The sequence below is a fragment of the Pongo abelii genome, chromosome 9 (genome assembly GCF_028885655.2).
Source record: "Pongo abelii isolate AG06213 chromosome 9, NHGRI_mPonAbe1-v2.0_pri, whole genome shotgun sequence".
NCBI lineage: Eukaryota > Metazoa > Chordata > Mammalia > Primates > Hominidae > Pongo > Pongo abelii.
The window spans coordinates 86,255,240-86,276,196 of record NC_071994.2 but is presented as its reverse complement, the minus strand read 5'-3'; the positions used below and the strand labels follow the sequence as shown (position 1 = coordinate 86,276,196).

General features: G+C 37.7%; 1 protein-coding gene across 22 annotated transcripts in view; it reads left to right on the top strand.

Moving 5' to 3' along the window:
• The window catches only part of DLG2 (discs large MAGUK scaffold protein 2), a 2,173,778-nt gene that overhangs the window by 1,531,826 nt on the left and 620,995 nt on the right, over positions 1–20,957 (top strand). For all 22 annotated transcript variants that reach the window (XR_008511650.1, XM_024254994.3, XM_024254993.3 and 19 more), the window contains one exon: positions 4,081–4,205. Coding sequence is in view for 21 of the 22 variants with exons in the window: in XM_024254994.3 (XP_024110762.1) it covers positions 4,081–4,205 (125 nt within the window). In the remaining variant the exon portion in view is untranslated. The remainder of the gene's footprint in view (positions 1–4,080; positions 4,206–20,957) is intronic.

The window sequence follows — 20,957 nt, the reverse complement described above, 5'->3', positions numbered from 1 at the left end:
GTGAACAATTAGGAGAAAGAATGGTCCATGTCAGTGACATTCATCTGTCATGGAATCTTCCCAACTGCAAGGACACAGTAGCCCACCCAGAACCCTTTACAAGGTCTGCCCTTACCAGCCTGGCACCTCGAAGTTTCCATTGACTGCATCAGGGATCAACAATCGGTTAATTAGTCACAATTTTCAGGATCTAAGAGTGTCAACCAGGGGTCTGCCTGTTCACATGGAGAGATTGCTGCTCAGAGAAGAGAGGAGCTGAGATCTGTCCCTGCAGCTGGCAGGCTCTGGGACAATTGTCAGGGGATTGAAGTGATTCAGCCATAGAGAGCAGCAGGCAGCAATTTCACTGACACTTTTGCATCTGTCCCTCTCTCTGCTAAATGCTGCTGGCTGGTAGCAAAGACTTAAAAGGGAAGGCTGGAAGAGAACAATAAAGGGAGGTGAAAGCTCTTTAAATCATTTCCTTAGCTGAATTCAGATGAATCTCTTGTAAAGAACCATGATGATTGGCCAGACCCAGCTGGTAGACTATTTTAATTGAAACACAAAAGCTTTCAGGGATGCTTTGGGACCAGAAACATAGGGCAAGTTACATTCTGTCTCTACCTACCTAGTTTCCACTGTGAATTTCCTAAATATATTCATTCTTTTCCTCAGAGTGGGTCTGGGGACAGGGGAATGTATATTAGAAAATGCCAGAGCCACAGTTTTCTCCTTATTGTAGTCAATTCAAAAGAAAAACAGTGGTTAAATGTGTCTAGGTTGTTATCAAAGCTATTATTTCAAAGACATATTGATTCACAGACTAAGTTTCAAGAATTTGACAGTGATCTACTTCCCCAACTAAATGTCCCTAAAACATCCCCTTTTCTCTGTTGGCAAGAGCAGACTTCCTATATCTAGCCAGAGTCCCAAAAGAATCCTTTAAAATCATCCAGTTTAACCTTTCAATAAATGCCTGGGTCCCTCATGCCCAGTGACTAGCCAAATACCTCCTGAGTGAAGGATCCTCTGTCCCTTACAGAGTAGTGCATCTCCAATCTGAACAGTTGTATCTTATTAGTCAGCCTTTAGCTGCACCACAGTTTGAATGCCTGAGCTTTCTACTTTTTTATTCTTGTGATGACATAGAGCAAAATGGCTTCTACTTCCATATTGTATTCCTTAACACATTGTAGATTTCTTCTGTGGCCTTTTTGAGTCTTCCTGTTAGGGCTCAAACATTCTCAGTAGGCTTGTTTTTCTGTTAATTCATTCATCAAGTATTTATTGTAAATACTATGTGCTAGACAAGGCTCCAAAAAAACAAAGATGAATACTACACAATTCCTGCCTTCTGCAAGCCCAGTTTAAAGGAAAGACAGACTCAGAAACAGACAACTACAAAATAACACAATGCATAATGTAAGTAAGCATAAAAACCTGCAAAAACACAGAAATGTGATCTATCTAGAGACGGGTTGGGTGATAATTTCGTATTAACTTGAGCAGACACCATCTGAGCCACATCTTCAAAAATGGGAAGAAGTGAACTAGTCAAGGAGGAGATGTGAAGTTTCTGGTAGAGAAAACAGCATAAATAAACACCAAGAGATGAGTTATAGTGAGGTCTGTGCAGTAAAGAGTCTGCAGTTCACTTCAGTGTTCCTGGGGGGTAAAGTGTGAAGCTGAAAATAAAGTTGACAAGGTTAAGAGTTAGATCATGAATATCTTTCTCACATGACAAAGTTCTGAGTACACTCTCCAAACATGTTGACAGTATCAGGAGAAAGCATTTGGGTGTCACCCAATCTCTGCTTGCCTCCTTCCCTACTCATTAATCAAGACATTATTATCCCTGAGATGCTAACTACAGTGAGACCAATACACTCTAGTTGATGTACTTAGAGCTTGACCCAAATTACATTGAAAATACTCATCGTCCCATTTTTTCCTTCCCAAACCTCTGGATCTTAGAGAACTGCCTCACTAAGTCCCCTAAACACTATCTCCATGGCTACATACTTGACAATGCAGTTGAGATTATACAGTACGTGAAATATACTGATCACTAGATGCCAGAGTATCATTGCTTTTTTTGCTATGCTTTGAATATCCATGAAGGCAGAAACCATCTGGCCTTAACCTCTGCAGTCTTAGTTTAGAGTCAGTTGCATAGGAAATGCTCAACCAATACTAACACAGTCATTTGGTGTCAGAAAGTATTTAAAATCCAAAATGGTTTCTTGTATACTCTGCTCTTGTAAATTTCGTGATTAAGGTACATCTATCCAATTCTTCTTGCTTTCTTTGTTCCAACTTTATTGTCTGTTCCTTGGGTGTGGCATACCCTTTCTCACCTAAGGGCTTTTACGCAAGTTCTTCCCTCTATGTCAAAATGTTCTTCTCTATGTCACCAAGTCCCTGTGTTTGGTTCTCTTACCCACTCCTACACTCTGCATTTCCCCTTCATGTGCCTTATAAACTGACATATTTACTTCTGTAGCTCCAGGGCTTAGTCTAGTGCCAGGTGCAGAGATCGTGTTTAATAAATATTAAATAATTTCATGATTATATGACTGCTAATAAGTAATAACTCTGTTCAGTGAACACTGGACTTTTTCAAAGAGCAAACAGAATTAGAGAAAACATCAGAAGTATAAAGACATGGGATTTTAGTTGCCATAGCTGAATTATTCATTTCACCCTTTCAACATATGTAATAAATATACAATTGTAAAAACAACCCTCTGGAAATGAGTTTTATAAATTTAGTCAATAAGAATTGCTAAACATTACCTTGACATTTGCAGTGGTATAGGTATCAAGTTATAGCTGATCTTATCTTGACATTGAACCTTTCTGACTAATCAAGCACCCTAATTAATTTCTCTGAAATAACTACTGAATTCATAGTCCTCATCTCTTTTTACCCAAGAGTGGAAATTAATCAAATGATCATAAATTTAGTAAGCTATATTTGTTGTAAGAATATGTAGAGAAATTTAATATCCAGTGACAAGGGACTGGTTAAATAAGTAATATGTGACCTTGATGAAACATGACTAGCCATTTAAGATGAATAATTATAAAGACTGCCTAGCTATACAGAAAGGACTTAAAATAAAATGTGATTTGGAAAAAATTAAAACACAACCATGAAAACATATGTAGCTGTGGAGATGGGAGATGGGGAGTAAAGGAGACTATAGAAGTAAGAAATAAATAATATGGCTTGTGGATTTGGGGGGACTTTTAATTATGCCTTACATACAAATTTTAGAAAGATATATATCCTTTAGAGATATATATATATATATATATATATCCTTATATATATATCTTTAGATAGAGATGTGTATATATATATGTATATACATATATACATATATATGTGTATATACATATATATATACACACACAGGATATCAGTTACTATAATCTACAGGAGTAAATGTAAAGGCTTTATTAGAATACAAACTACTCAGATTTACATGCTGCCACACTATCGCACGCCTTTTCTATTGCTATTGCAAATTAAAGCCTGTTTATTGTTGAAAAGTATCTTTCATGTATTATGATTCTAGAAGGGGGCCTTGTCTTCTGAAGTGGAAGTTTTCTTTACTTAGAAACATATTATTTGACAGATAGTGACATTAGAACAATACCAGAAATAAGAAAATGAAACAGCCAAGTTCACTCTTCTATTAAATCAAATTCTTTCATGTAATTTTTTTCTTCCTCTTTCATATAAATGTATAATTTTTACAATTGACACTCTAATGATTCTTTATATTTTTTCATATTACACAATTTGTAAGTTTTTATTTCCTGCTTCATAAATGTGATTTTAATTGCTGCATAAAGGAAGCAATTTTTAAAAGAAAAATATAATGCTCTTGCATTCTTACAGTGCAGGAATAAACCTCAGTGTTTCTCCTGACCTTCCTTTGTCTGCTAACCGTGCACTTTATGGTTTAGCATACAAGACTGTTGTCACCTGATTTCCATTTGACTAGTAACATGATAACGCAGAGTGCAAGAGGAACTAGGTTTTAGGTGACAGACACATCATTTAATATCTGCTTTTTGTTTCTACAGGGGAATTCTGGCCTGGGATTCAGTATTGCTGGGGGGACAGATAATCCCCACATTGGAGATGACCCTGGCATATTTATTACGAAGATTATACCAGGAGGTGCTGCAGCAGAGGATGGCAGACTCAGGTAAAGATCTGAAACATTAGAATGATTTTGAAAGTAAATCTGCTGCATTAATGAGACACATTTGTACCTTTGAAGAATAATAATTCTACAAAAGTTCTGTACTTGAAAGAGATTTTTAAGGCAAGCTTCCTGAAATGACTTTGCAGATCTCTTGCTACTGATTGAATTTCAATAGTGTTTGATTTGTGTTTGTTGGTGGCTACCACATTGAACATTGGGCCAGGCACTGTGAGGAGGGGATGAAGATAAATCTTTTGTTTGGATGAGGCCTTCAGTCTAGTTGGAAAGAACATAAATATGAACTAATGGGCAAATAATATAATTATCAAAACGATACACTATAAGTAGCATTAGCAAGTAAAGCAATATTATAGATAGTGTATGTATTCTGAGATTCAGCAACCATTTATAGGGCTTTCTCTAGGCATTTAGAGCGGGAAAAAGAGTCTAAAAAAACCATTCCCTGGGAAGATTTCCTCTGAGTCTTGAATGATAACTAAGATTTCACTAACCCTACAAATCTGAGTGGGAACACAGAGAAAAGAACAAGTTGCCCCTCAGAAAAAAAAGGAAACTAGCTTGATTTGGATGAAGAGCACAGGGTGGCCTGGCTCAGTGGCTCACGCCTATAATCCCAGCACTTTGGGAGGCCAAGGCACATGGATCACTTAAGGTCAGGAGTTTGAGACCAGCCTGGCCAGCATGCCAAAACCCCATCTCTATTAAAAATACAAAAAGTAGCTGGGCATGGTGGTGGGTACCTGTAATCCCAGCTACTCTGGAGGCTGAGGCAGGAGAATGGTTTGAGCTTGATCCCAGTGAACCGAGATCATGCCACTGCACTCCCACCTGAGTGACAGAGTGAGTCCATGTCTCAAAAAGCAAAAAAAAAAAAAAAAAAAAAAGGCACATGGTGAGTTTAGGTTGATGGAGGGAGTGTAGCCAGGTACTTCTCGGTGATAGAGAGTAGTAGCTGCTTGAGCTGGGCTACTTTCTTTAAGGAACTTAATTGTGGGAAATAAGAGTTACCCTCATGGGTAAATAACATAAAATGCTATGAGATCAAAACCTTAGCTAAAAGGCACTATAAGTTGGAAAAATTAGGAGAGATTTTTCAGGAAGAATAACATGCCCTAATGTCATTTTAGCACCCCTACTAGGTTGTAAATCCCTTCAGGCCAAGCAGTTACATATGTATAAGTGGCTCAATAAAGTCTTGCTGAAGAAATGAATTTTTGAATAAGTAAATAAATAAAATGGAAAAGAGGAAGAAGTGAAAATTAATGTGGGAGGTAAGATAGGAAGGATGTGTTAAATACAAAATGTTCAGACACTTGTTAATGACTGTAAGGAAGAGTTCATTCAAGAGGGATCACTGCAATGGAGATTTTGCAGTAGAGGAGAGAGATTGGTCTTAACTCTGAATACAAAAAGCATAAGTGAAGATGTATAGCCAAAGAGCTGTGGAGTAGGGGTGGCAGTTAGTGCGTGGAAAATTACTGAAGAAAACGTCAAGGGTAACAGGAATTCTGGCTAAAGGGACTTGGCAGGATTCTTGTTGAAGGCAGGCCAAGCTGATAAATTATCAAAGGTATGGGATAAGGAATTTGATCGGATACCAAGGGAGAGAAATTTTTGATAAACTGACTCAGCAGGATTCTTGCTAAAACTGGGCTAACGAGGCCAAATAAAAAGCCTAAGGTCAAGGCCTAATTGAGAATAGGACCCAGAGAAGCCTGATTCAAATTTAATCAAGGACAGAGTCTTATTAAATAAAGCAAGTGAAGTCCTGTAGGTAAGAATGACTTTAGCGTGCATGGAGCCACATTGAGGACTGTGACTTAAAGAGCTGAAATGTAAGCTTCATAGCATTTCCTCAGTCTGTTTTTTCATTAAGCATATAAGCTACTTTGCTGTTTTTCTTATGAATCAACCAAAGATACTTTTATTCCTTATCCAGTTTTTCTGATGTAGTGATTACTTTTGACAGCTGCATGTTACAGCTTGAGGAAGAGAATCACATTTTTTTTTTTCGGGTACATGTGCATCTTTTATCAACAAAAAAGATACTCCCACATGAAATAAGCTTTTTGACAGTAGAATTTTTAAGCTGAATTAACTAAATTAATTTCTGAATGAGGACATATCCCCACTAGAGTGAAAGGTTTGAAAAAGATGCTGTGTAATTCTATGAGTCATGGTGGGGATTCTGTTTGCTAACACTGGACCCTAAAGAAGCTCCATTTTTAAAGTTCAGAAATAGACTTGTTAGAGGATAATTTAGAAATTATCTCTAAATTGTCATTATGGCAGTCCATAATCATAATTTTTAACCACTCTGTTTAACTACAAGATGGGGAGAACCTCCACCCTTTAACCAAATTCTGGCTCTAAGCTTGAAATAGATTTTATGTTATATGTTTGCTCTACAATTAAGAATGAAAAGTGATATCTCTGAAAGTGCCAGCATTCTTTGCCTGCAAACATGGTGGCAGCCCCATGCCTACAGAGGTAAAGCAAAGTTCTGCTGTGCTAGAAACTTCGTTCATAGATGAAAAGATAATATTGATAATGAAAGTTAACATTTCTTGAGATTTTATCATGTGCAGGACATTGTGCTAAGATACAGAGATGTCAGATGTAGACACACACACACACACACACACACACACACACACACACACACAAAATCTTCTACTTCAGTAGCCATATAAGTAGGTACTATTATTGTGGCCATAATAATAAGGACTCAGAAAATTAAGGCTTAATGATTTTAAGATCACCCAGCTAGCTTTGATCACATTAAAAATCCAGTTCTGAATGTCACTTAGGTATTCTCTAAACTCTCATGTGTTGATAGAATTCCTACATCATGTGGTCTCTGCCTAAAAACTCCCAAAGGTAAAGTTTTCACAATGTTAAGAGGTAATCCTGAACATAACAGAGTTTGTTATTTTTCTATTGAGCCACAGTTTCCCTTTTTTTGGCCTCTACCCATTGGTCCTCATTTTGGCTTCCTGGAGCCAGGGCCATGGCCTATGACTATGTATATGAATATTGCCTACTAAGGTTGTACAATAAACAACCTGCAAAATTTTATACAGTGCTTCTAACTAGAGCAAAAAAATTCACCTTCTCCCCAATCCCCATTACAGTCTTTGCCTATGTGAAGGCAGCTAATAAGTATAATTTTCAGTATTTGGCAGGTGGTCTAGTTCAAGACATACATTTTATGGAGGGGGATTCTGCAGCTCAGAGGAGTGACTTATCCTGAGGCATAAATCATTTGGGGATCCTATTTAACTAAAATCCAAATGTCCTGACTCAAATAATTAAGATTCTTAGGTAGTGCTAAGAGACAATAACACCAAAGCCTCAAATAAGCCTGACTAAGTCTTTTCTCACTGTGATAGGAACACTGAGGCTGGACCAACAAGTCGTGAAGAGTATGTTTTATCTCACCATTAGTCCTTAAGGACATGGGAGAAGGACATTGTAATTAGCTCTGGAAAGATGTGGGTTCTAACTTCTGTATATAACACGATTGACCTTGGACACAAGTTAAATTCACTTAATAGCTATTTTCTCATTTGTAAAGCAGTGACAATAGTACCTACTTCACTGAGATGTTCTGAGGTGAGATAACCAAACTCCTTAGCTATGGCAGGCACATAATTGGTACTCAATAAATTTTACCACCATTTTCCCCTTTCTCCTTACCTTCCCTCTCTGTCTCTAAGCAGTTTTTCCTCTCCTCTTGCCTCTGTTCCTTTTCTTCTCTATCCCCTTTCCTATTATACCTTCTACCTTTCCTCCTGCAGTCTCCTTTCACCCTCTGTGTTCTTCCCTAAGTTTCCTGTCCCTATTTTTCACATACTTTTTTTTTCTCTTGGTCATAACATGGAATTAAAGACCATTTTTAAAAAATAGGTATGGTGCAAAGAACGGTTCTATACTTCTGTTCTCAAGTTTATAATGTAAGCCACTGAATCTGCTATGTTTCCTTTGCTTAAAAAAAGCCCTATAAATTAAACATAGTTTTCTTTTATGTAAACAAATCCTTTGGTGTTTCCTTTGAGTTAGAGACACTTAAATTTCTTTAAAATGTACCTTTGCATTATGAATTGCTATGGCCTTAATATTTGTATCCTCCCAAAATTCATCTGTTGAAAGCTAATCCCCAATGTAATGATATCAGGAGGTGGGGCCTTTGAGAGATGATTAGGTTCTGAAGGTGGAGTATTCATGCATGTCTTTGTAAGAGAGGCCCTGGCTTATACTAATGCCCTCATAAAAACTTCCTTGTCCCTTCCTTTATGTGAGGACATATCTAGAAGGCGTTATCTATGAACCAGGAAGAGGGCCGTCACTAGACATCAAACCTGCCAGTGCCTTGGTTTATAGGCCATTTAGTTTATGATATTTTATTATATAATAGCCCAACAGACTAAGACATAAATTATATTTTTGACAGTTAAATGACACTAACATTTACAGAGAAGCTAAGGTCCAGAGAGACAAGGTGATGGGTTTGCTCCAAGGAGAGTAGTAAATCTAAACTCTTAATTAGTGGTTATGTAATAATCAGATCAAGAATAATAATCCTAATAATAAAGACCAATACAGTGCTTACAATGTGCCAAGTCATTTTCTGGCACATTAGCTCATTTAAAGTGTTAAATGACTCAATAAAACTCATACTATTATTTATTACCCATTTTTCAGATAAGAAAATTGAGGAACTGATAGGTTAAGCAACTTCCCTAAGTTTGTACTGCTAGTAAATATTGGAGCCAGAATTTGAATGTAAGCAGTTTGACTCCAATGTCCATGTTTTTATCTTCTAAACTATAATGCAGAAAAACAACAACAGTGACACTTAAAAGACCCACTGTGGTAAGCATCATTCTAAATGCCACTCACGGATAGGCACGATGGCTCATGCCTGTAATCCCAGCACTTTGGGAGGCTGAGGCAGGTGGATCACTTGAGATCAAGAGTTCAAGACCAGCCTGGCCAACATGGTAAAACCCCATCTCTACTAAAAATACAAAAATTAGCGGGGTGTTGTGGTGGGCACCTGTAATCCCAGCTACTCAGGAAGCTGAGGCAGGAGAATGGCTTGAGCCAGGGGACAGAGGTTGCAGTAAGCTGAGATCGCACCACTGCACTCCAGCCTGGGCAACAGAGCAAGACCCCATCTCAAAATAAATAAAAATAAAAATAAAAATGCCACTCCCCAAGATTCTCTACCACAATCCATAGAACCTGTGACTATGATGAGATGTCACTCCTATGATTTTTATATGGTATAATTTACCTTAAAATAGGGAGAGTATACACGTGAGCCTGGTCTAATTACATGAGCTCTTAAAAGTGGAGACTTTTCTCAGGCTGGTGGCAGAAGTTAAAGAGATTTGAGATGTGTGATGTACTTGACACGTTGTTGCTGGCTTGAAAATGAAGGAGGCCATGCGAGAAAGAATAAGAATGGCCTCTAGGAGCAGACAGAGGCCCCCAGGCTGACAGCCAACAATGAAGCAGGGACCTCCGTCCCACAAACTCAAGGAACTGAATTGCGACACAACCATATGAGCTCGGAAGAAGAGCCTGAACCTTGAGGTGAGAATGCAGCTCAGCTGACATCTTGATACAGACTTGTGAGAACTTAAGCAGAGATTCTGGCCACACTGTGCTAGACTTATGACATACACCAATAGTGAGCTAATAAATAGAAATAGTTTCAAGTTGGTAAGTGTGTGGTAATTTTCTTTCTTTCTTTCTTTCTTTTTTTTTTTTTTTGATGGAGACTCACTCTGTCGCCCAAGTTGGAGTGCAGTGGCACAATCTCAGCTCACTGCAACCTCCGCCTTCTGGGTTCAGGCGATTCTTCTGCCTCAGCCTCCTGAGTAGTTGGGACTACAGGTGCCCGTCACCACGCCCAGCTAATTTTTGTATTTTTAGTAGAATCAGGGTTTAACCATGTTGGCCAGGCTTGTCTCGAACTCCTGACCTTGTGATCCGCCTGCCTCAGCCTCCCAAAGTGCTGGGATTACAGGTGTGAGCCACTGCACCCAGCCAGTTTGTGGTAATTTTCTAGGAAACAATTCTAGGAATCCTGGAATCATTATGAAAAACCTTCTTGTGTGTGCAAAATCATAGCCAATATAAAGTGACAGTGCAGACTAAAGGCACAGATAAAGTGAGAAGTGACTTCCTCCCTAAGTAGATCAGACTTCAAATCAAGTTCCAGTCTTAGTTGTTCTTTCTCCTATATCTCATAAAAGATATAGGAGAAAGAACACAATATTTGGAGTCAAAGACCAAGGTTTCAGGTACTACTTTCTAGCTATGTGACTTTGGGCCCCTTTTTAAGCTCTCCGTTCTTCAGTTTCCTCACTGGTACATTGTAGATAGGAACATATATCTCAAGAAGGTATAGTAAGATTACATGAAATAGTGTTTGTAAAGGAATTATGTAAAAGGCAAGGCCTGCAATACAACTCTGTTATCTACAGAGCCAGCTATTTAGCAGAATGCTGAACCTGAGCCACAAGTCTGTGGCAGCCAGGGATGGACACTGTGGTAGGCAAAATTCTAAGATGCCCCCTAATAACCTACATCCCTTTCCTTCTAATGTGGACAGGACCTGTGAATATGATCAGATTCAATTCCATGATTATGCTACTTTATATGGCAAAAGGGACTTCACAGATGTACTTAAGTCCCCTAATCATTTGACTTTGATTTAATCAAAATGGAGATTATCCTGATTCAGACTGACCCATGTAATGAGACTTTTAAAAACAGAGAGATTCTCTTACTGGCATGGATGAAGCAAACTTCCATGTTGTTAAAGAACCTATGGGGGTGCTGTGTAGCGAGGACCTGAAGGCATCCTTTAGGTACTAAGTAAGTCCCCAGCCTACAGCTAGCAAGATAGAAGACGTCAGACATACAGTCACAAGGAATTGATTTCTGCAGATTGCCACATGAGCTTATAAGAGAACCCCAAGCTCCCAAAATGAATACAGTCCAGCTGACACATCAGTGCATGCAGCCTCGTGATACCAAAAGTAGAGGACTCCTCTGGGTCACGTCTGGATTCCTGACCTGCTGAAATTCTGAGATAATAAGTATATGTTGTCTTAAACTGATTAATTTGTGGTAAATTATCATGTAACAATAAGAAACTAATATAGACATAGAAATTCTGGACCCTAAAATTCCGTTAAACTGGGCTGCAGAGTAGCTTGCTGTTGCAGGTCTCCGGTAACACTGTCACACCCAAAAGTTCGGAAACACTGATCAGACCTCATGACTGGATTTGGGACTTTCTAATACCTAAAGGCAAGAGGCCAAAGCACAATCAATCAAAAGCAAGGGGTGGACCCATGCCAGTAAAGGGGAGGAATCTAGTCCCTCTGGTGGAGGGACAGCAGAGATGGAGACTGAGACCTGTTTTACATCTAATGGCTGGAGATGTGAATCTGAGCTGGAGTGAGGGAGACAGCCAGAAACTGCAGGGAAAATGTGAAATGAGGGCTAAGTCAAGAGGCAAGGCAAGAAGAGCACATGGTGGTTTAGATGAATTTCTCTGGACAGTGACCATTTTCTGATAGAACTTCTTTTTAAATAGAACTTTTTGGGTATGTGTGTTTATGGGTATGTGATATTTGTCCTTTGTGTAATAAATATAAAATAAAGAAGAGTAGACAAAGACTAAGCAAAACACAGCACATTCATTTTTGCACTACACAAAGCTAATCACTAGTAACATTTTTGTACATGTCTTTCTGTTATTTTTTGCCTTTTAAACTTAGTTTAGATCATACTCTATATGATATTTAATTTTTGTTTAACTTCGCTTAACCTTGGTTCAGAGACCTTTCGTTGTATCAATAAAAAAGCATTTGCAAATAATTTAATTGCTATAAAGTGGCATATTTAGCCATTCACATTGTTAGGAATTTATTTTCAGTTTATGAGCATTTTAAATATATGGACATCTTTTGGAAAACATTATTAACCTTGTACCTCATTATTCCCTTAGGATATATTTCTGCTGTAGAATTTCTGAACCTGATAGAATGAACATTTTAAAACCTTTTGGTGCATGTTACCAAATTTCTTTCCAGAAATATTCTACCAAATTTTACTTTTACCAACAATGTTGGAGAGGTCCTACTTTGCAATATGTTATCAGTGTTGCATGTGGTTTCACATATGTAATTTTGGCATACACATATGTCCAAGGCAAACAATGGTATATTTCCTTGCTTTGCTTTGCATTTACTTGATTAAGAGTAAGATGAAACTTTTAAAAAATGTTACTTGTCATTTGTGTTTTGTCTTCTAGAGTAGTCATTAAAATTTGATAGCATTACCTATCTTTTTTTTTTTTTTTTTTTGAGATGAAGTCTCACTCTTGTCACCCAGGCTGGAGTGCAATGGTGCGATCTTGGGTCACTGCAACCTCCGCCTCCTGGGTTCAAGCGATTCTCCTGCCTCAGCCTCCCGTGTAGCTGGGATTACAGGTGCCTGCTACCACGCCCAGCTAATTTTTGTATTTTTATTAGAGACGGGGTTTCACCATGTTGGCCAGGCTGGTCTTGAACTCCTGACCTCAGGCAATCTACCTGCCTCAGCCTCCCAAAGTGCTGGGATTACAGGCGTGAGCCACCGTGCCCGGCCAGCATTACCTATCTTTAAGCAGTATTTAAAAAGAACATTAGGTTTTCTTTCAGATCAAAATAGATATACATCCATGATATGAAGAATGATTTTTATTTCTTCACTTGTATTTGAATTATAAAAATGCCCTCTGTGTAGTTTGAAGTCCCAGAATTGCCAGGGACCAATATTGATACGTCATCCTGGGGAAGAGCTATCACATGACAGCCTCCACTTGGCAATGCAGCAATGACATTTTACACAAGAGTGCGTTTATTAAAGGCATCCACAGCACAAAAACAGCATGTAGAAACAGGCAGAAAAGACGGCTGCTTGCCAATTTCCTGACAAGTGACACAATTTAATCTCTTAGCCTTCAGCACAATCATTTCTACTCCCAGACAAGATATTAAAAAAAAAAAAAGTTTTATTTTCTTTAAATCCATTGCTTCATTTATTACTTCCCTGTCTGTTTACAGGTAAGGTTGTCTTTGTCCTCATAAAAACCAAGACAACATACATGTTTATTTCAAACAAAAATAATGATTATACTGAGGTTTGACCGTACTGACAAAGTTGAGAGGTCAAGGACGAATGTTTCAAGATTGCAGTTCTTGTGTATAAACAACAACATTGTCCTTTGGCTGTCCTTTGACAATTCATTCTTTTGCTTTTTCATTAATGTATATCCACTAACTCACTGATGATTTTAAAATAAAAACATGATGAGAAAGACAGAAAGGGAGGGGAGGAAAAGGAAACACAGGGGAGGAAAAGAAGGAAGAAAAATGATTGGTAATCAACAGGAGATGAAGGCTTAGAAATGGAAAAGATAAAGCTCAACTTGGTTTTTTTGTTTGTTTGTTTTTTGTTTTCTGTGCAAATGAGAAGCACCAAACAGAGGAAAGGAAGTAACTTCCAGGCATCACAGTCTGACACTTACTCCCAAGACCCACTTATCAATTGTTTAAGAAAATGAAAGATTTCTAGGAAGTGGAAATAGCATAAGAGATTGCTAAATTCTTAGAGTACCTCTCCATACTGAACTGTCATGAGTTTGGGTGATTGCAAATAAAAAAACCCCACAAGTCACAACATCCAACCTGTCAATTTCCACTGTACCCCAACTGATTGTTGCACTAAATGACTGTGATCATGTTAAATGTTTTATTCAAAGGCAGAGACTTCTAGTGCTTCCAAATCCAAGTAGACTTTTATTTCATCATTGTTTTGGGGTCAAAGCAGGATACAAGCCCAGCTGTTGCTCTGCATAGGAAGACCTTCATGAGAAGGGAGACTTTATTACCTAGTATAAATGATAGCAGTGCTCTCTTTAGAAAGATGTATGATGCAAATCTCAATGGACTCATTCTTATGGATTATTTTTTCCGTCTCTCCCAACAAAAGTGAAAAGCATTGAAGGGTAACAACCCTCTCTTTTGATTTTCTCTATCCATAATATCAGCCCTAGTTATATTTATAGAGTACTTGGACAAGAAGAAAATCACCTAGCAAGTGGTTCTATGGTGACTGGCAATCGACAAGTCCCCAACAATTTAGTATTATGTTACACAAGAAAATCTCTATACAAGAAGAATAATTTCAGCTGCACATCTGGTAGAACATCAGGCACCCACAAGTAGTCTTTCACAGCTGGAGTTTTCCTATTTCTGTCAACTGCCATATATTCCAATAAAGGAAATCCATCTATGAGTTGACTGAAATATTAATAACTTTGTGGCAAACGTGACTTGTTGGATTTTCGTTGTTTTTTTTTCTCTAGCAAATTCTATCGAGACTTCTGGATATATACGTGCATAAGAATGTAATTGGCCCGCTATCTCATACTGTAGACAAATATTAATTAAATGGGATCATAGACCTACATGTAAGAACTAGAACTATAAAAGTCTTAGAAGAAAATGTAGGAGTAAATCTTTATGAACTTGGCTTAGGAAGTGGTTTCTTTATATGACACAAAAAGCATGAGTAACAAAGAAAAAATAGATAAATTGGAGTTCATCAATTAAAAGCTTTTGTGCTTTCAAAGGACACTATCAAGAAGTTAAAAGATAACCCACATAATGAGAGAAAATACTTGCAAATAATATATCTGATAAACGACTTGTATCCAGAATGTGTAATAAAACTCCTACAACTCAACAATAAGAAGACAAATAACCCAATTTAAAAATGATCAATCATTCCATATTAGTTTTCTATTGCTGCTGTAACACATTACTACAAACTTAGTGACTTAAAATAATGCAAATTTATTATCTTATAGTTCTGGAGGTCAGAAGTCCAAAATCAGACTCACTGAGATAAACTCGGAATGTTGACAGGGGAACCCCAGAGACTACATGGGATAATTTGTTTCTTTTCCTTTTCCCAACGTCTAAAGGGCATCTGAATCACTTGGCTCATAACCCTTTTCTCCATCTTGAAAGAGCGTCGGTCCAACCTTTACTTCCATCATCCTATCTCTTCATTGACTATGACTCTACTACCTCTTCTTTATAAGGACTCCTATGATTATATTGGATGCCCCAGGATAATCCAAGAAAGTCACCTCATCTCAAGATCCTTAACTGAATTACATCTGAAAGGTCTTTTGTGCCATATAAAGTAACATATTCACGGATTCCAGGCATTGGGACATAAATTTATTGAGGTGAGGGGCATTATTCGGCCTACCACAAATTTGAATATATATTTCTTCAAATAAGATATGCAAATGGCCAATGAGCACATAAAAAGATGTCCAGCATCATTATTCATTGGTGAACAGCAAATCAAAAGTACAGGGAGATACCACTTTATACCCACAAGAATGGCTATAATAAAAAAGATGGACAGTACAAGTGTTGGCAAGGATGTAGAGAATCAGAACCCTCAGCACACCTGGTGGGATTATAAAATGGTGCAGCCACTTTAGAAAACAGTCTGGCAGTCCATCTAACAGCTAAAAATAGAATTGCCACACGACCAATAATTCTACTCCTAACATATACCCAAGAGAATTGAAAACATATGTCCACACAAAAACTTGTACACTAAGCTTCATAGCACCATTATTCATAACAGCCAAAAACTGGAAACAACCGAAATGTCCATTGATGGGTGAATGGATAAATTGTGTTATATTCAAAAATGGAATACTATTAGCTGAAAAAGGAATAAAGTACTGATAGATGGCACAACATTAATGAAACATGAAAACATGCTAAGTGAAAGAAGCCAGACAAAAAAGGCCACATATTATACAATTTTATTTACATGAAATTTCTCGAATAGGGAAATCCATGCAAATAGAAGGTAGATTAGTGGTTGCCAGGGGCTAGTAATAGATATAAGATTTCTTTTGGGGGTGATGAAAATGTTCTAAGCTGGGCACCATGACTTATGTCTGTAGTCCCAGCACCTTGGGAGGCTAAGGCAGGCAGATTGCTTGAGCACAGGAGTAGGAGGCTAGCCTCTATAACATGGTGAAACCCCATCTCTGCAAAAAATACAAAAATTAGCCGGGTGTGGTGGTGCATGCCTGTAGCCTCAGCTACTTGGGAGGCTAAGGTGGGAGCATCACTTGAGCCCAGGAGGTCAAGGCTGCAGTGAGCCATGATTGCACTACTATACTCCAGCCAGGGTGACAGAGCAACACCTTGTCTCAAAAAAAAAAAAAAAAAAAAGAAAAGAAAAAGAACAAACAGAAAGAAAGAAAGTGTTTAAAATTACATAGCGCAATTGGACAACTCTGTGACTGTGCTAAAAAAACACTGAATTATGCACTTTAAAAGGGCAAATTTTGAAGTATGTGAATTATATCTCAACAAAGATATTACTTTAAAAGTACCCTGTCATTCTTTTTGGGCACAAATATCCCCATTTGCAAATCTAAGAAATTTTTTTCCTTGTTTCAGAAAGCTCACAACTTCTTCATATTGTTGTTCATTTAAAGATACAATTTATTTAAAGTTTTTGAACTTATTCACCAAGTTCTTGAATCTGTTAAAGAAGATCTTTGATTTGTTCTTAAATCTAACCAAGTAGAGAGTACCATTGGTTTGAGGCTCCATGTCTGTATGGTGTAAGTAATCTTTAAACAAGCAAATATCACAGGGTGCTCCCATTTTCTAAACAGATATTTGACCTTGTATTCCAGCTGCTAAAACATCAACATTGTATAGAAATTATCTGATAAATAACATTTCTATTTTCAAAAGTCAAAACCAAATTATTGATATGCTTTACAATTTAGGGGATTAATTCAGGTTGTGTTTTATAATGTCCAATTTTCCAAATATAATCAAGAAAAAAAAGAATGACATATTGATTCCTCACAGAGGAACAATAGGATTGCTAAAATATAGATGTGATGATTCATATCCCTTAAGATTGGCTTTATGGGATTCTAAATATTCTGATTTAAGCATAGCCACTGCTTTGTGGATAGGATGCAATTTCTGGAATTATCTGTAGGTTTATACCTAAACTTCCAGCCCAGACTAAAAGTTAACAAGATGTACTGCTTTAGTGAAGGCAAGAGACATAGGAATCTCTGCCACTACCTACCTATGAGTCCTTGGAAAGGTTAAAAAAACTTCTTAACTTTAGCATCTCTCTCCATAAAATGAATATTATACAGGATCTTGGGGAATTTTCCATTTTAAAATCATATTCTAATTATCTGACATTTGTTGACGGCCTGAGAAGTTCAGAATGCTATTATCATGGCCAGGAAATCAATGCTTTGTTTCAGTTAAACTCAGAGCTCTGAGAAGATCCACTGCTCATTAGATTCATATACCAAAGAGCTGATTGCAGCTTTAAGTGGTGATAAGGCATTTGTTTTTATTTATTTCTGATAGTCTCTCCAGAGACATGTTGTCATCCTAACATTCTGAAACCGTATTTTATATTGATTTTAGCAAATAGCTCTTTGAGCTCTAGACAAAAGAAAATGGTTTGAGGGAGATAGAAAAATTATTTACTGAAATTGAATTCAATGGTAATCTTAGTTATTTTCAAGAATTGGTTTTTCTGAGCAGTTTATAAATTGTGTCATTATTTAGAAAGGTCTAATAATGTGGTAAGCTTTGCACAAGCATCAAGCCACTTCAAATTAGCTTAACAATTAAATGCCCAAATCATAAAGATGTTAGAGCTACTGTCACAGAAAATCAGACCTGGGCAGTAGTTAAATTGGTAGAAACAGATTTTATTCAGGGACTGTTGCAGTAGAGGAAAAGAGACCTCACTATAAAAATAAGGTCAACTTCAGATACAGTATGAACAAATGGGGATTTACAGCCAAGGAGCAGGGTGGAGATCAGTGGACAGAAAATTACTAGGAGGAAACATCAAGAGTAAGGGGGCATTCTTGATCAATTGAACTTACTGAAAGTGGGCCAGAGTGATCAGATATCAATAGTGAGGGCTTCTCTTTAAACTATATCCCAGAAAATGTACAATCATTGTGTATCAATAGAATAAATTAACAAAAAAGGTAAGTTAACAGAATTCCTACTAAAACTGAGAAGTACAGGCCTGAGAAGGACAGACACTGAAACCTAAGGTCAAAGCCCAGTTGGGAAGAGGGCTTACAGGAGACTGACTAAAGTTTGGTCAAGGAGAGAATCTTTGTCACTACTTAATATTCATTGAGCTTATAAAACAGTAAGCACCAGGCCCACCCGGACATTTTCAGAAACTGTGGCAACAGTAGAACAAAATCTTGCATATCTTCTGAGAGCGGTTTCTCCCATACCACCCAGTCTGAGCCAGGCAAGCTTTATTCACAAAATACCCTTCCCCTCTCCCCCACCACTATCCCTACTTCCATTCCAAAGGAACACATTACATTTTGGTTTCCCAGAGGAAGCTGACACTGGAAAACCAAGTTAGAATATAAACTTTTTAGAATTCTCAAATTTCTACACCAGGAAATTCCAGCACAGGGACAGCAGTCCCCAGCCCCCAGTTTATGTATTTCGTTTTCTAGCCCCAGCTCCATCTTACCTCATGAGAGGCCTGAGTGCATGCCTACAATACTACAACTTGTACACCTAATCTCCACCTACTTTTTCTTCACATAGTTGCCCTTTGGTCACTTTTGAGCCTAGGGTTATTCATAAAGCTGGCACTGTCAACCCTTAGAAGTATGAACTGTGGAGAAACGTTCACATATCTACTGGAGTGAACTGCGGCCCTCTGGTCAAGGAATTCCTGATTATGTCTGTTGGGGCGAATGAGAGTAAAGCCTAAGTGATTTCCTCTCTGGGATCTTGTGGACTTTCCATGAAGTGATCACTAGTGAGCATTAATCTCTTAAATGCTAACTATATCTATTTAGTTTTAAGGCACAGTACAAATAAAATAAATAGATATTCTCTTAATTCATTTTCTGTTACTATAACAGGATACCACAGACTGGGTAATTTATAAAGAAAAGAAGTTTCTTAGGCTCATGGTTCTGGAGGCTGGCAAGTCCAAGAGCATGGTACCAGCATCTGACAAAGGCCATCCCTTGGTGAAAGGGCAGGGCAGAAGCAGGATCAAGTACACAATACAGAGAGAGATACTACAGGCCAGACTTGCTTTATAACAACCTCCTCTCTAAATAACTAACCACTGTCATGATAATATTAATCTATTTGTGAGGCTCTGCCCTAATGACCCAATCACCTGTTATTAGGCCCGACCTCCCAAAACTGTTGCATTGGGAATTAAATTTCCAACACATGAACTTTTGGGGGACACATTCAAACAATAAGACTGTGACTGGTAGAGTTCTTGGCTTTTAGTTTCTCATGTTAGGTTTTGTGGTGGTAGTTGTGGCTTTCATCCCAAATTAATAGAGCAGTCTTTGTCGTAATGATACCACATTTATTGACATTAGATGACTATTATTTTCTTTCTTTTTTTTTTCCAAGATGGAGTCTTGCTCTGTTGCCCAGGCTGGAGTGCAGTGGCGTGATCTCAGCTCACTGGAATCTCTACCTCCTGAGTTCAAGCGATTCTCCTGCCTCAGCCTCCCAAGTAGCTGGGATTACAGGTGCCTGCCACCATGCCCAGCTAATTTTTGTATTTTCAGTAGAGATGGGGTTTCACCATGTTAGCCAGGCTGGTCTTGAACTCCTGACCTCAGGTGATCTACCTGCCTTGGCCTCCCAAAGTGCTGGGATTACAGGTGTGAGCCTCCATACCCAGCAGCTGACTTAGTTATTCTCTTGATAGCTAAATCTGAAGAGAAGAAACATGGCAATCTCTAAGTCTCCTTAATATGCCACCATTCTATATGTCTTCTATCCCATGTTATTCATTTACTATTCTATTTTCTATAACATCTAGCATGTCTCTCACCCAGAGCAGACACTTACAACTAATGATAGCTACCATTCATTAAATTTATTTCCATAAGCCTATGGAGGTATAAAGAGGTTCAATTATTTACAGGTGTCTGAGACAAAATTCATACTCAGTCTGTTTGACCCCAAAATCCATATTCTTCTCACTACAGCACACGGCTGCAATTGCAATTATCTGCAAATAAATAACTGAACATATATTTAAGAATCTATGAACACAAAGCCCTGCCAACATCTCATGTCATAGTATTAAAAATTAACAACACAAATACATCAAAGTGACACCCATATTCTTTTAGCTCTTCAGGAAATGACTGATCAGTGTGGATTGGTGTTTTAGTCACTTCACAAACCCATCTAAAAAGAAGGTGAAAAAGATTAAATAATCTTGCTTTTGAAGATAATGTATTTCTCTGATTATAAAGTAATGGATGTTCCTCATAGAAAATTTGAAAAATACAGACATTTCAAAGTAAATTAGAATCATTCACAATCTTACCACCAAAAGCCTCTATTTATTATACTCCTTCATATTCAGTGCATATTTTCAAATAGTTGAACTTTTATCCTGCCTTTTTCATTTAATACCATAACACAGGCATTGTACTTTAAAAATATTTTGTAAATTTTGGCTTGTAGAGTTTCTGCCAGAATTTACAAAGTATTTTAAAATAAAATGACTGTTTTATGGTATTAAATGAAAAAGGCAGGA